Source organism: Lissotriton vulgaris, chromosome 4_2 (genome assembly GCF_964263255.1).
Source record: "Lissotriton vulgaris chromosome 4_2, aLisVul1.2, whole genome shotgun sequence".
Lineage (NCBI taxonomy): Eukaryota > Metazoa > Chordata > Amphibia > Caudata > Salamandridae > Lissotriton > Lissotriton vulgaris.
Window position 1 is genome coordinate 14,210,470 of NC_141692.1, and position 13,862 is coordinate 14,224,331.

The following is a 13,862-nucleotide window of genomic DNA, read 5'->3' on the forward strand; positions in this document are numbered from 1 at the left end:
TGTGCATTGCAGTGTCAAATCTTGGGAGGTAATCACCTTTAACAATTTTTGATTATTTTTTATCTTAGAATATGTATTTAATTAATGTAATAAATTATTCTACATAAGAAAATCTGAAGAGGAAATAGAATATATGAAATGTACCATATAAATGTGATAAAAGCCTCTTCTTAGGTATCAGAATTACGGTGGTAGAATTCCAATTTGCACATTTAAATAAAACTGAATCTGCAGCATAAATTGCAGGAGCCACAACAATCAGTAGAATGGAGAGGAGGTATTTCCTGCACAAAATAATAACCAAGAAAAGATATCCAGAGTGAGGTATTTTCTGGGTTGGTGAAATACCTCTTATTCCTGGTTATGGCCCTGGTAGTGTGGTGACATATACTGATGCAGTGTTGAGCAGCCCAAATTCCTCCTGTTTGCTTCTTTTGGCATTTTTCTTGCAAAATTGTCAGAGGCGCAATATTTAAATACTCCACCCGTGATAAATATCTCTAAGGAGAAATTGTATTAATCATAGTTATGATTCCTGCCGATGTGTACATGTGTTTGTTTGATTGGAATTGAGCCCTGCACTTATAATTATGGCCTCCGTACGAGTTTACTTTTGTTCAATAAATCTGCCTCACATCATGTCATACAGTTTATTTTAATGCACTTCTCAGGGATGATGTCAGCAACCAGAGAACTGCACCCAGTCACAATCAAAGGGTTCAGCCACATACTGTGTACAGAGATCAGGTATCATGCACCCCCCTCCCCCCTTCTGAGACACTATAAAATGCATGCCCTGAGCATGAGATGCGCAGAAGACCTAGGCAAGTGATCCAGGTCACATAATCATTAACCCTACCCCATGAGGGCCATCCTTGTAGCAGTGGCCATTGTCCAAGCACTGATAAGTGGAGGTAAGATGAGCATGCCCTTTTACAGTCTTAATTATTTTGAGTTCACTTAAATGTGCACATAGATAACAAGAAAGAAATGATCAGGACAGAGCTTACTTTTCTCGAGGAATTAGCTGTAAGATTAAATGTCCCCAGCCGACTCCATCTACTATCATATGACTGCCCTTTCCCCTTTCTTCCTGTTGTTACCTGTATGTTCCATTGTTTATCTTAGTTTTATTCAACTTGTAATTCCAAGGGAATCCCCACCCACAAACTGAATATCTGGAGCTGTTGTAGGCACACCCCCTATGGTTTGCTCTAGGTTGGCTATATGTTGAATTATTTGCAGTAACTTGAATTAAATTGAAAAACCTCTGTAAATTCTTACATCTGGCACCAGAAGACTGCCGTAAATCTGTAGTCCATGCCACTGAAGACATGACTGTTTACCAATAACTACGTCTGTTTCCAGCTTTTAAATCACCCTGCATGTGCTGCTTGAGCGCCGGGACACCTCTGTCGTTGAAGTAGCTGTTTGCGCTTTATAAACCTGAGTATTATTATTATTATTATTATCATTTAGAGGGTGCCTAACTTTACCTGGCACCTGTCTGAGGCTCTGCTTGGCTGGACCTTGTAAGTGTTTGAGTCCTGTACCCTGAGACATGTCTCCCTGTGACAATGCAGTCAATTATGGTTTCAAACATTGAAACAGGTGCAGGATTGAGGGTAATCACTTTCAGAGCACTGTTGTCACAGTTTCTATAAGTTGATCACCAAAATATATTTTCCTGAAAGTGTGGAGAAGCAAGTGGCTAGTTCAACCATGTTGTATAGGCCGTCTATGCTTGCAGTGTCAAGACACAGGTGGAAACAAATGTTTCTCAGTCTTCTTTCACAGTCCTCTCTCAGGCAGTTATTCATTCTTAACTTCTTCCTCCTTGTCAGGTGATTTGGTGCTGGGATTGTGTCAGGTTTGAAGTGGTAGAACCATTCAGCCGTTGCTTATAATACAGAATGAAGAACTATAATTGTCCAGTGCTTCCTCCAGGAAGTTAAGTCAATGTGACCCAACTTCTAAGGATTTCCTGGGATAGAATCTATCCTATTGTCTCATTAAGCCAAGTGGAGAAATTATAAAAAAAAATTCCTGTGTTGGATTCCTCATAACAAACCTCCTTGTTATGATGGCTGTTACTGTCATGAAAAAGGGAACAAAATCTGTACCAACACGTCTAATGTGTTCCTTGACTTAAACTCCACCAAACATGAGACTTGTGTCCCACTCCCAACTCAAGTTCATAGTGTAAAAAAAAGGTTATTCAAAGGGAGATGCAATATGGAGGCCCTGAGTTTAGCGTCTTTATCTTTGTGTGCTATTACTTGAAAACCAGATAAGCTAAGAATGTGAAATCTTTATAGCTGCATAATAATTGAGCTCTGGCTTTTATGTTTGAAAAAGACTTTCAACCTATAGGGAAACACAATCTTGTTTGCTCAACCCATTCCATAGAGGATTACATGTGTACTGCAATTTGATTTTTTTATAGAACTTCTAACCAAAAGTTAGCAATTTAGGGCCACATTCATTAAGCTAAGGAATAGTGATTAAATAATAGCTACCAGTAAAATGCCTGATGCATGTGCCCCTTAAAGTCTTAATGAAGATATTATGTTGAAAACAGTTTAGCCATCCTTTCTACTGAACGCACACTCATCTAAAAGCAAGTTTCATTTAGGTGTAAATGAGGAACGTTTTAACTTCACTCCAGTAGTTTACCTAGGAAATTGACAGGTATGATCACATTAGCTTTATTTAGTTTATTTTTTAAGCCCAACATTTATGACTAAGGCATGGTCAGCAAGTTTGAATCACAGAAAAGGTCAGAAGTTCCTTTAGTAAAAAATGGGGGAACCCAACTATAGAAAATGTGCTTTTGCTGAGTGGTCTCTCTAGATTATTCACATATCAAGGATACCTATTTTTCTGCTATTATGACTATGTGGACTGTGCATCAATGCCACAATGTGTCTTCTGTCTTAAAACTGTGATGCAAAATGGCTTGATATCATTGACCCTATAGTAAGTAAGTTGACCCATAAAGAGCACCATTGCCATTGAACTTAAATGTCATATGTAGGTTGCAGTATTTATTACATGACATGACACTAATTTTCAATTCATGAAGCTTTATTTGGTACAAAAGAATTGACCATAAAAGCACATATAAAAAGTACATGTACATAAATCATTGAGGTTTAAAAATAGGTTTCAATACAATACAGACCAATATGCTAATCTATCATGCTTTTACGTACACTGATAGATTTGATTAAAAACGTGGCAGTGTAAAAACAGATATCAGCAGATTTCATGTTAAAAATGAGACTCATTGCCTCATCCTCTGTACGTACCCCATATTTAACAAATAAAGGCTTAAGGTACAAAATTCGATAGTTCAGGTACAATTTGCATATAAGTAAAAAGTGCAGGGTGCTCTGTTTTGATATACCATCACACTGACATGGTTCTTTAGGATGTTGCTTTATGTTAGGCCAAAACACCAACTCATGAACAATTCTGAACCTAAGTCTGGTTAGGACGAACTTATGCGAAGACCTCGTTACTAGCACAAGGTACGGTGGAAAGCCTTCAGTGAGGGAGTATTTACACATCATATAATTGTCCTCCGACACAGTTTTTCTTTCCTTCAACCATTTCCATCGTTACTTCTGCATTTAAATCTACAGCACTTTGTTATGTGTAACATCTTTCATCTATGTCTAACCATCGACATTGTGTACAGGAAGGGTAGCTCTCCAGTATAAAATCCCTGCAAGACATCACACACTGCTTTGCACTATGGTGCAAGTGAGTGTGCATGGCACTAGGTAGCCAGAAGTGCTCCAGCACAGGCAGAGAGGTAAATAGCACAATAGCTATGTAGATATTGTGCTGGTCTGCTCTCTGCCTTTCGATGCAACACAGATCATCCGCTTTCGTTGCTGCTCTGTTTTGTCAAGTCAAGTCAAGTCAAATGATTTGTATAACGCGCTACATACCCAGAGGGTCTCAAGGCGCTTGAAGAAGGGTGGGGAATTACTTGTCGAATATCCAGGTTTTAAGTTGCTTTCTGAATGTTAGGTGGTTCTGAGTGAGGCGAAGGTGAGTGGGAAGTGAGTTCCAGGTTTTAGCTGCCAGGTAGGAGAAGGATCTGCCTCCCATGGTGGTTTTGTTGATGCTAGGTACAGTTGCAAGGGCTTGGTTGGAGGATCGTAGCTGGCGGGAGGGGGTGTAGAAGGAAAGTCGTGAGTTGAGGCATTCGGGTCCAAGTTCGTAGAGTGCTTTGTGTGCGTGGGTTAGGAGGCGGAAAGTAATCCTCTTGTTAACGGGGAGCCAGTGGAGGTTTTTCAGGTGTCCAGAGATGTGGTCTTTACGCGGGATGTTTAGTATGAGTCTGGCTGAGGCGTTCTGGATGCGTTGGAGTTTTGCGGTGGTACCGGCGTATAGGGTGTTTCCGTAGTCCAGGCGGCTCGTGACCAGTGCGTGGGTGACCGTTTTTCTAGTTTCGATGGGGATCCAGCGAAATGTTTTTTTGAGCATGCGAAGAATATTGAAGAAAGATGATGAGACAGCGTTGACTTGTCTGTTCATAGAGAGTGAGGAGTCCAGGATGACACCTAAGTTCCGTGCGTGGTCCGTCGGGATGGGTGCTTTTCCAAGGGCCTCTGGCCACCAAGAGTCATCACAGGCGGAGGGGGAGGTACCTAGGATAAGGACTTCTGTTTTGTCTGAGTTCAGTTTTAGACGGCTGTGCTTCATCCACTCGGCTACTTCTTTCATTCCTTCATGTAGGTTGGTTTTGGCGGTGTTAGGGTCTTTGGTGAGTGATAGTATCAGTTGAGTGTCATCAGCGTAGGAGATGATGTTGAGGTTGTGTTGGCGTGCGATGGCCGCGAGGGGGCTCATGTATACGTTGAAGAGGGTGGGGCTGAGTGAGGATCCTTGTGGCATGCCGCAGATGACTTCGGTAGCTTCTGATTTGAATGGTGGAAGGCGGACTCTCTGAGTTCTTCCGGCAAGGAACGAGGTGACCCATTCCAGTGCTTTTCCTTGGATTCCGATGTTTCTGAGGCGTTGTATTAAGGTGCTATGACAAACTGTGTCAAAGGCTGCGGAGAGGTTGAGGAGGATGAGGGCGACTGTGTCTCCGTTGTCTAGCAGAGTTCGAATGTCGTCTGTTGCTGCGATTAGTGCGGTCGCAGTGTTGTGTTTGGCTCGGAAGCCGGACTGTGAGGAGTCGAGGGATTTGTTGGTTTCGAGGAAGGCGGCAAGCTGGTTGTTGACAGCTTTCTCGATGACTTTGGCCGGGAATGGAAGGAGCGAGATGGGGCGGTAGTTTTTGAGTTCGGTGGGGTCAGCTGTGGGTTTCTTCAAAAGGGCGCTGAGTTCGGCATGTTTCCAGCTTTCCGGGAAGGTGGCGGAGTTGAGGGAGCAGTTGATGACGTCTCGGAGGTGCGGTGCTATAATGAAGTCTGCTTTGTTAAAGATGTGGTGAGGGCATGGGTCTGTGGGGGATCCTGAGTGGATGAGAGTTCATCAGGCGGATGGTGTCCTCAGTGGAGATTGGGTTCCAGTCATTGAGGATGTTCAAGGGGGGTGGGGGTCCTGCAGAGGGTTGGGTGGGTTGGTCTTCGGGTCGGTTGTCGAAGCTGTTGTGGATGTCTGCGATCTTGTTGTGGAATAATGAGGCTAGGGAGTTGCAGAGGGCTTGAGAGGGCGTGATGTCGTTGGAGTTGGCTGAGGGGTTGGTAAATTCCTTGACGATGTTGAATAATTCCTTGCTGTTGTAGGCATTGTTATCTAGTCGGTCCTTGAAAGCGGCTTTCTTGGCGTTCCGGATCAGTTGGTGGTGTATACGGGTGGCGTTTTTGAAGGCGTCCTTGGTGCTGGTGTTTGGGTCTTTTTTTCAGGCCTTCTCAAGGGAGCGACAGAGTTTCTTAGCTTTCTTAAGATCATCGTTGAACCAGGAGGTCTTCTTGCTGCCTAGTTTTATTTGACGTCTTTTCAACGGTGCTAGGATGTCGGCGCTGTTGGATAGCCATTGGGTGAGGTTAATGGCTGCTTGGTCGGGGTTTGAGGAGATGAAGAGATCTGGTCAATGGTGATTTTGTTCCAGTTTCTTCGCAGAGTGGGTTGAGGATGGTTGTTGGTTGTGGTCTTATTGTAGGTAAAGTGAACGCAGCTGTGGTCCGTCCAAAGGAGAGCTGTGGTGTGGCTGAAGGAGACATGTTTGCTGGAGGGGAAGATAGGGTCGAGTGTGTGGCCTGCGGTGTGGGTGGGGGTAGTGACAAGTTGTTTGAGTCCGAGGTTGCCGAGATTGTCCAGAAGGGTGGTGGCGTTGCGGTTTTTGTTCTTTTCCAGGTGAAAGTTGAGGTCTCCCAAAAGAATGTAATCCTCGGAGGGGAGGGCGTGTGGGGTGATAAAGTCTGTGATGTCCTCACTGAATTGTGCACGGGGTTCTGGTGGCCTGTAAAGGAGGGTGCCTCTGAGTGTGGTCTTGGGGTCGATGTGGATCTGGAAGTGAAGGTGTTCAGCGTTAGCGAGATTGATGTCTGAGCTGGTTGAGATGCGGATGGATTTCTTATGGACGATAGCGATGCCTCCTCCTGTTTGGTCGGTACGGTCCTTACGGATGATCTTGTAGCCTTCCGGGATGGCAATGGTGATGTCTGGGGCTGATGTGGCGTTCATCCATGTTTCTGTTAGGAAGGCGACGTCTGGAGAGATGGTGTCAAGTAGATACCAGAGGTCGATGGCGTGCCTGTGGACCGAGCGGGTGTTGAGCAGGATGCATTTTAGGTGGTTTGTGTCAGAGAACTGTTTTGTGTCCGAGGGTGAAGAGTTGGTCTTGGTGCGGTCGAACTTGCAGGATTTGCAAGAGAAGGGTCCATGGATGTGTCCAGGAGCGGCTTGGATGCAGTTGGAGAGACGGCCGGGGTTAAGGGCTAAGAGGGTGGAGGCGTCGTATGTGATGCGGGTGGGGTGGGTGGGACGGGGGCCAGGGGGTCTGGCGCAGGGCGCGGGCTTGGTGCGGACGGGCGTAGACGGGCTTACCTTTGGCGCACCTTCGGCGCGGCCGCAGCGCGTGGACGCTGCGCGTTGGGGCATCTGTCATAAATGGATGGTGGGGGGGGCGGAGCGTGGGAGGGGCGGCTGGGAGGCGGGAGCGAGCTGGAGGAAGGGCCAGTGACCACAAACAAAATGGCAGCAACAACAACAAACGCTGCTTGAGGCACAGGCAGTGGGAGTAATGGGGCGCTAGGAGGGCTATGTCTGGTCAGGATCATGCAGCAATTGAAGCAGAATAGAAGCGCAGGGTCAGAGCGCTGTGAAAGTATGCTAGTAACATACAACACGCACACCGCCAGATAAATGCTCAGTAGTGCGCGCTAGCGCTACGAGATAACAATCAGAGGTCAAGCGCTGTGATAGTAATGAGGAATGTGCAGTAAAGCGCTATTATGTAAATATCCAATGCCGAGTAAGCGCTACAAGACCACGGGTAATAGGAGAGGAGTCAAAGAAAAGTCCACAAGTGCGCGCAAGTGAAATAAAATGCTAATCAGAGTTGGGCGCTACGATGTTAATAGGGAGTATGCAGACAAGCGCTACGTTCTGAATATCCAAATCAAAGTAAATTCAGGCGCTACGATACCACCAATATCCGGAGAGGAGGAGGCGAGGGGAGCGACCGTTCGTGTCCAGTTCGTGTTCGTGTTCGTGTTCGTGTCTGCCCCTCTATATTTAATTAAATCTTCTTATCTCTGTTTGCCCTTTTCTATATTTGCTGTCCTTCTCTGTCTACCCATGTCTGTGTTTATGGTATTCTCTTTCCGTCACAGTCTGTTACAATACTATTGTACCTCAACTTTTGCCCATCTCTCCCCAATTGCTGTTTTTTTATTTTTCTTTACTTGTCTACTCCTCAAACAGCAAGAATTATCTGCTACATTTTTATGTTTTTCATTATATTTTGCACAATTGATGACCAGGTGCCATATCACACAAATGCCTCTGGGGTGCAAAAAGAGTTTGTGCCCATTGTGTGTGCTCCTGGGCCCTTTGGTATTACAGAAGGGGCCTCGGACGCAAATGAGGGAATGTCTCTGCCTCTGTGCCTGTCAACACAGGCACAGAGGCAGAGACATTCCCTCATTTGTATCAGAGATGTCAGAGGCAGAAAAGCAGTCCGGAGGTGCACTAAAACGTTGCACACTGTCAGTGCGTCTCAGGCGGGTGCAGTCCCTCACTTCACCTACCTGCAAGGGGATTAATAATCTTCCTTAAAAGTGCCGGCAGGCAGCCACCTGCACTGTGAAACATGGAGCAGCTTCAAATCAGATGCTCGGATTTTCATATGAATGTGCAGCCCCCAATATAACTTGATTTTGCTGCTGCCCTGGGGCCAGGGCATTCATCCTAATACAGCACATTTTCCTTGTTAGCACCCAGTGTACCTTTTTAAGGTGTGCCTGTCGCAAGCAAGGACAATTCACCATATGTATGATACAGCCACAGAGGTTTCTTGGCTTCTCCCTATTCCTAAATCATTTTAATGCAAATAGTGGATGGGCCCCACTCTAAGGTTAACACATCTATACTTGTTTTTTACATGCATTTCTCCCTCTTTGAAATGAAAGTACAATTATACTCAGATCTCTAGAATTCATTTCTTTGTCCAGCAGATTGTCTACTTTGTGAGCATTGTCTTTCCACCGGCACCAGCCAATGCTCTGGTATCTACAAGCAATGCTCTCCTGACGTCACTCACTGCATCAAAGGACTGGAGAACAACACATTGGGTGAGTGCCACATGCCACATATCTGTAACCTGACTGGATCATCAACATGCTGGCCAGTGCTTAATTTGTACCATGCCCAAAGATATTTCTTAAGAGGCTATTGCAGCTTGCACCACTGGTCACTTCTGACAGCGCTGCGAGATACAAGTATCAACAACACCTACATACCATTACAGTCCTAAAAGTACAACAATTTAGAGCCAAAGCTGTAGGAAGCTTTGCTTGTGTGCTTTTTTAAAATATAGAGTGACAGAGCAACCATGTGATGGGTTGTCATAATATACATGTGCCTCTGATATGAAAAATGTGCGGGTGCCAAGCACCCTTCAAATTGGCTTCCATTACATCCACATGGCAGCAATATGTGGTTTCTTAATGTGTGCTTTCTGGTATAAATTCCTCAATCTTGCCAGCAGCAGTTCTCTTGCTTGCAGGTTTTCAAAGTACTCATTTTTAAACAGTCTCTGGCAGAAAATATTGGAGATTAGAAGTGTGTTAAAAGTATTAAAGGCATGAGAGTGACACCAGTGACAGAATTCCATTAAGTAAGCATTGTTGAGGGAGGTGTGAGATGTGACAGCCCATTCAAAAATGTGCAGGAGGGATTTTTCCCCACCATAAAATTGACATTTGCTAACAAATATTCTATAAGTTACTTTGACACACCAAACCCTTGCTTTTTCATGGGGCAGTGGTTTCATCCATACTACTCTGCTCTGCTCTGAAACTCACACTATGCATTTGTTCCAACAGGGACTGATGTTATTCTAACGGCGTTCAAGGACTGTCTGGATCCTTCCCAAAAATTAACCTGTGGAAGAAAGTCCTCCGGTAAAAACTCAGTTTCTTCTTTAAGAATTAGAAGAACTTGCTGCGACTCTGACTTCTGCAATGGAGGAGATATACTAGGTATGTACGTTCATGACTCTGACATCCGTTACACAGATAACATGCATAATACATTCAGTTGGTGACTCTGACATAAGAAACTGAGGATATTTGCAGGGTCAATCAATCAATCCGTCATGTGTTAAGCGCACTACATACCCGCGAGGGTCTCAAGGTGCTGGGGGGAGGTGGGGGCCGCTACTGATCGAACAGCCAGGTCTTTAGTGTCCTCCTGAAGGTCAGCAGGTCTCGGTTCTATCATAGGCTCAGTGGGAGGGTGTTTTATGTCTTTGCGGCGAGGTGGGAGAAGGATCTCCTGCCGGTGGATCTTAGGATGCGCTGGACGGTGGCAAGTGAGAGACGGCGGAGCGTAGCTGGCGGTTGGGGGTGTAGAAGGAGAGCCGTCTGTTGAGGTAGGCTGGGCCGGTCTTGTGGAGTGCCTTGTGTGCGCGGATGAGGAGCTTGAAGGATATCCTCTTGTTGATGGGAGCCAGTGCAGGAGATATACAAGGTATGTACGTTAATGACTGACATCCGTTACACAGATAATATGCATAATACATTCAGTTGGTGACTCTGACATAAGAAACTGAGGATCAGTCGTGCTTAGGCGTTTGGGATAGGTAGTAGTCGATTGATGAGCTTGGTCAGGGCTCCCGCGTAGAGGGAGTTTCCGTAGTTGAGTCTGCTGCTGGCGAGTCATCCCAGGCTGACGAGTTGGAGCCTAGGATGAGGACCTCCTCCTTGTTCGAGTTCAGCTTCGGATGGCTGATCTTCATCCAGTCGGCGACGGCCTTCAGTCCTTCATGGGGTTTATTTTGGTGGTGATGGGGTCCTTGGTGAGAGAGAGGATCAGTTGAGTGTCGTCAGCGTAGGAGATTACGTTGATGTTGTGCTGTCAGGCAACGTGTGCAAGCGGGGCCATGTAAATGTTGAACAGTGTTGGGCCGAGGGAGGATCCTTGGGGTACGCCGCAGTTGATCTCGGAGGCTTCCGAATGGAACAGGGGGAGGCAGACGCTCTGGGTTCTGCCGGAGAGGAAGGAGGTGGCCCATTCCAGAGCCCTTTCTCTGATCCCTGCGGCGTGGAGGCGTGCTTGTAGTGTGCGGTTGCAGACGGTGTGGAAGGTGGTGGAGAAGTATAGGAGGATGAGTGCTGCAGTCTCCCCGTTGTCTAGCAGGGTCCTGATGTCGTCGGTGGCGGTGATGAGGGCGGTCTCAATGCTGTGGTTGCTGCAGAACCCTGACTGTGAAGGGTCCAGGGTTCTGTTCTCTTCCAGGTATCGGGTTAGCTGTATGGTAACGATTTTCTCGATGACCTTGGCCGTAAAGGGGAGTAGAGAGATGGGTGGGAAGTTCTTGAGGTCTCTTGGGTCTGCCTTGGGTTTTTGATTAGGGCGTTGATCTCTGCGTGTTTCCAGCTCTCTGGGAAGGTCGCGTCTCAAGGGAGAGATTGATGACATTGCGTAGGTGGTGTGCGATGGAGCTGCTTGCTTTATTGAAGATGTGGTACGAATTGGGTCTGGAGTGGATTGTGCTCATGGTCTTGATTGTGTCATCGACGCTCACACTGGTCCAGGCTAGCAAGGGGATGTGGTTGATGGTGTGTGGAGGGTCTATTGTGTTGCTGTCTGTTGGGGCTGTCTGGGTGTTGAATACACAGGGTAAATACAGTCTGTGATTCCTACGTCTCGAACTGAGGAATAGTGGACAGTACTTGCAGTCAGTGACACCAACATCTTTAACAGAGAGTAGCTATAGGGTACGTATAGTTTGTGACTCTGACATTTGTAACCGAGGGGATGCCTGCATTAGCTACTCACTAAGAGACAGATATAATTTAAGGCTCTGTGCACTGCCCACAGGTTAACATATGAATCTGGTTCTCATGTACAACAACATCTTATCACTCCATATACTGCCTCAGGAGCACTAAGATCTAACGATCTGGCCTTCCTTGCCGTCCCCAAAATCAAGAGATCGAGGGGAGGAGGATGCTCATTTGCTTACCAAATTATGGAATACTCTTCCTGTACAGCTCAGTTATAATAACATTCTGTCACGTTTTAGAAAGCAATTTAAATGCATCTTTTTTAGATACACCTCAAGTCTCATTCTTTGGACACATATGTCATTTATTCTCTTGACAGCACCAGGAAGCTTGATTCTGGCAGATGTTTTTGTTTTATAAAAAGTTTTAACACTACATGATGTAACATCAAATACAAACAGAGGTGAAGTGCAGGGTACATGCAGTCTGTGACTCCACAATCTGTGACAGTGGAAATGTACAGGATACTTACAGTTTGTGACTCCAACATCTGTAACAGATGGGATGTTAAGGGTATGTTCTGTCTGGGACTGTTATACTTAAGAGGGGGGTGTGCATGGTACATGCAGCTTATGGCAGGCATCTGTAACTAAGGGGATGTGCAGGATGCATATAATGTGTGACTATGACATTTACAACTGAGGAGATGTGCAAGAAAAATACTATGTGTGACTGTGACATCTGTGACACTGGGGATATAGTATGTACGTATAGTGTGTGGCTTCAATTTTTATAATGGATGGGATGTGCAATGTTTGTATACTTTGAGTTCCTGACTAATGTAACTGAGAGGCTGTGGACCATATTTGCATGAGCTGTCTGTAAGTCATGGAGCTTGTGTAATACATGGAGCTTGATTTAGCTAGTGTCATGACTTCTCGCAAATATTCTTCCTTACTCTACATCACTCTTCCTTGCCCCAGCTCTTAACGCCAAGAGCATACATACCTCTGACGGTTGCATAGCACAACACGGAGGCCACTAATATACATCTTCATATAGATTGACTTCACAAACTCAGCAACCAATGTTTTGTCAAGGTAATCATGTAATGGGAATTAAACATGCCTCCTCAAATAATTCTCATTGGTATCAAATATGTTCTCACAGGTATGGAACAGAGACACAGATTTTAAACATCTAGGGCCAGATGTAGGTAATCCCAGATTACCGATTCTTAAATACTGAATCATACCGATTCGGTATTTAAGAACAGGCAAATGGGATGTAGGTAATTTTTCCCCCAAAATTACTGAATCTGTAAGTTTTGTAATTACCAAATCAGTATTTACCGATTCGGTAATTGACACTCATTCCTATGGGCCTCCAGGCCCATAGGAATGAATGTCAATTACCGAATCGGTAAATACCTATTCGGTAAATGGGGCAAACATTGAAGGGTGGCAGGGTGTCACTTTGACACCCTGTTGCACCCCTCAAATGTGTATGGGTGCACATGTTGCAGACATACATGCCTTAAGTGCAACATGGCACTGTTTGAAAAGCAACAAAAATGCTTTTTCTAACGTTTTCATTATTTACCACCAACTTCTAGTTGGTGGTAAATAACGAATCCTAAAATGGGAAAAGCACTCATTTGAGTGCTCCCTACATTTCAGATCCGGTAATTTACCGAATTCTTAAATACCGATTCAGTAAATTACTGAGTCTGAAATGAAGCCACCTACTTATGAAAATTCTAAGTCCGGTCGGTAATGGCTGAAATTCGGTAATTTCGGCCGTTACTGACCGGAATTACGCTACCTACATCTGGCCCTTAGAGTTTTCTTTAGGTGAGTCAGACATCACGTGTTTTCACAGCTCTTCCATGTTCCCTAATAAAAGTAAACATTGAGGGAGGGTACTGGTTTCCATATTAAATTCATGTAGGAAGGTCTCTTAGTAGGAAGCAGGAAACAGAAATAAAGTAAGCTGGTCAACAACTTGGCTAAGGAGGAAAGGAGATGCAAGCTTCAGCTCTAATCCCCAGCAATGATCATTGGACCAGTTATTTCAGTCCTCCAAAGAATCCTTTTAGATATGGAGCTGTAACTACTCATCAATAGGTGCGTCGGGTGCTGACATGCGTCCAGTCAGCCACCTCATACTGCCCCTCACTTCTGGTCAAACTGTTCTTCATTTCATTTTGTTGTGTTATTGATAACACAACATGGTTCAGCCTTATTGGCATTTCCAGGATCCTGATTATATGAGGAGGAGGGAGAAGCTGTTTCACAATCCATCTAATGAATTTTGTTTAGGAATATCTCAGTGTGTGAGCAGATGTCTTGACTGCGAATGTATGGGGGGATTCCTACTAGGTACAATTCATTTTATGGAGTGGGTGTACCTTGGAAACCCCAGTGACTGCAGTATTTCAGC

At 45.1% G+C, this 13,862-nt stretch overlaps 1 protein-coding gene across 1 annotated transcript in view; it reads left to right on the forward strand.

Moving 5' to 3' along the window:
* The first annotated feature begins 862 nt into the window (after window positions 1-862).
* The window catches only part of LOC147718134 (uncharacterized), a 93,706-nt gene continuing 80,706 nt past the window's right edge, over window positions 863-13,862 (forward strand). Inside the window, exons 1-3 of the mRNA XM_086919207.1 lie at window positions 863-914; window positions 8,643-8,762; window positions 9,516-9,671. Coding sequence (XP_086775333.1) covers window positions 863-914; window positions 8,643-8,762; window positions 9,516-9,671 — 328 coding nt within the window. The remainder of the gene's footprint in view (window positions 915-8,642; window positions 8,763-9,515; window positions 9,672-13,862) is intronic.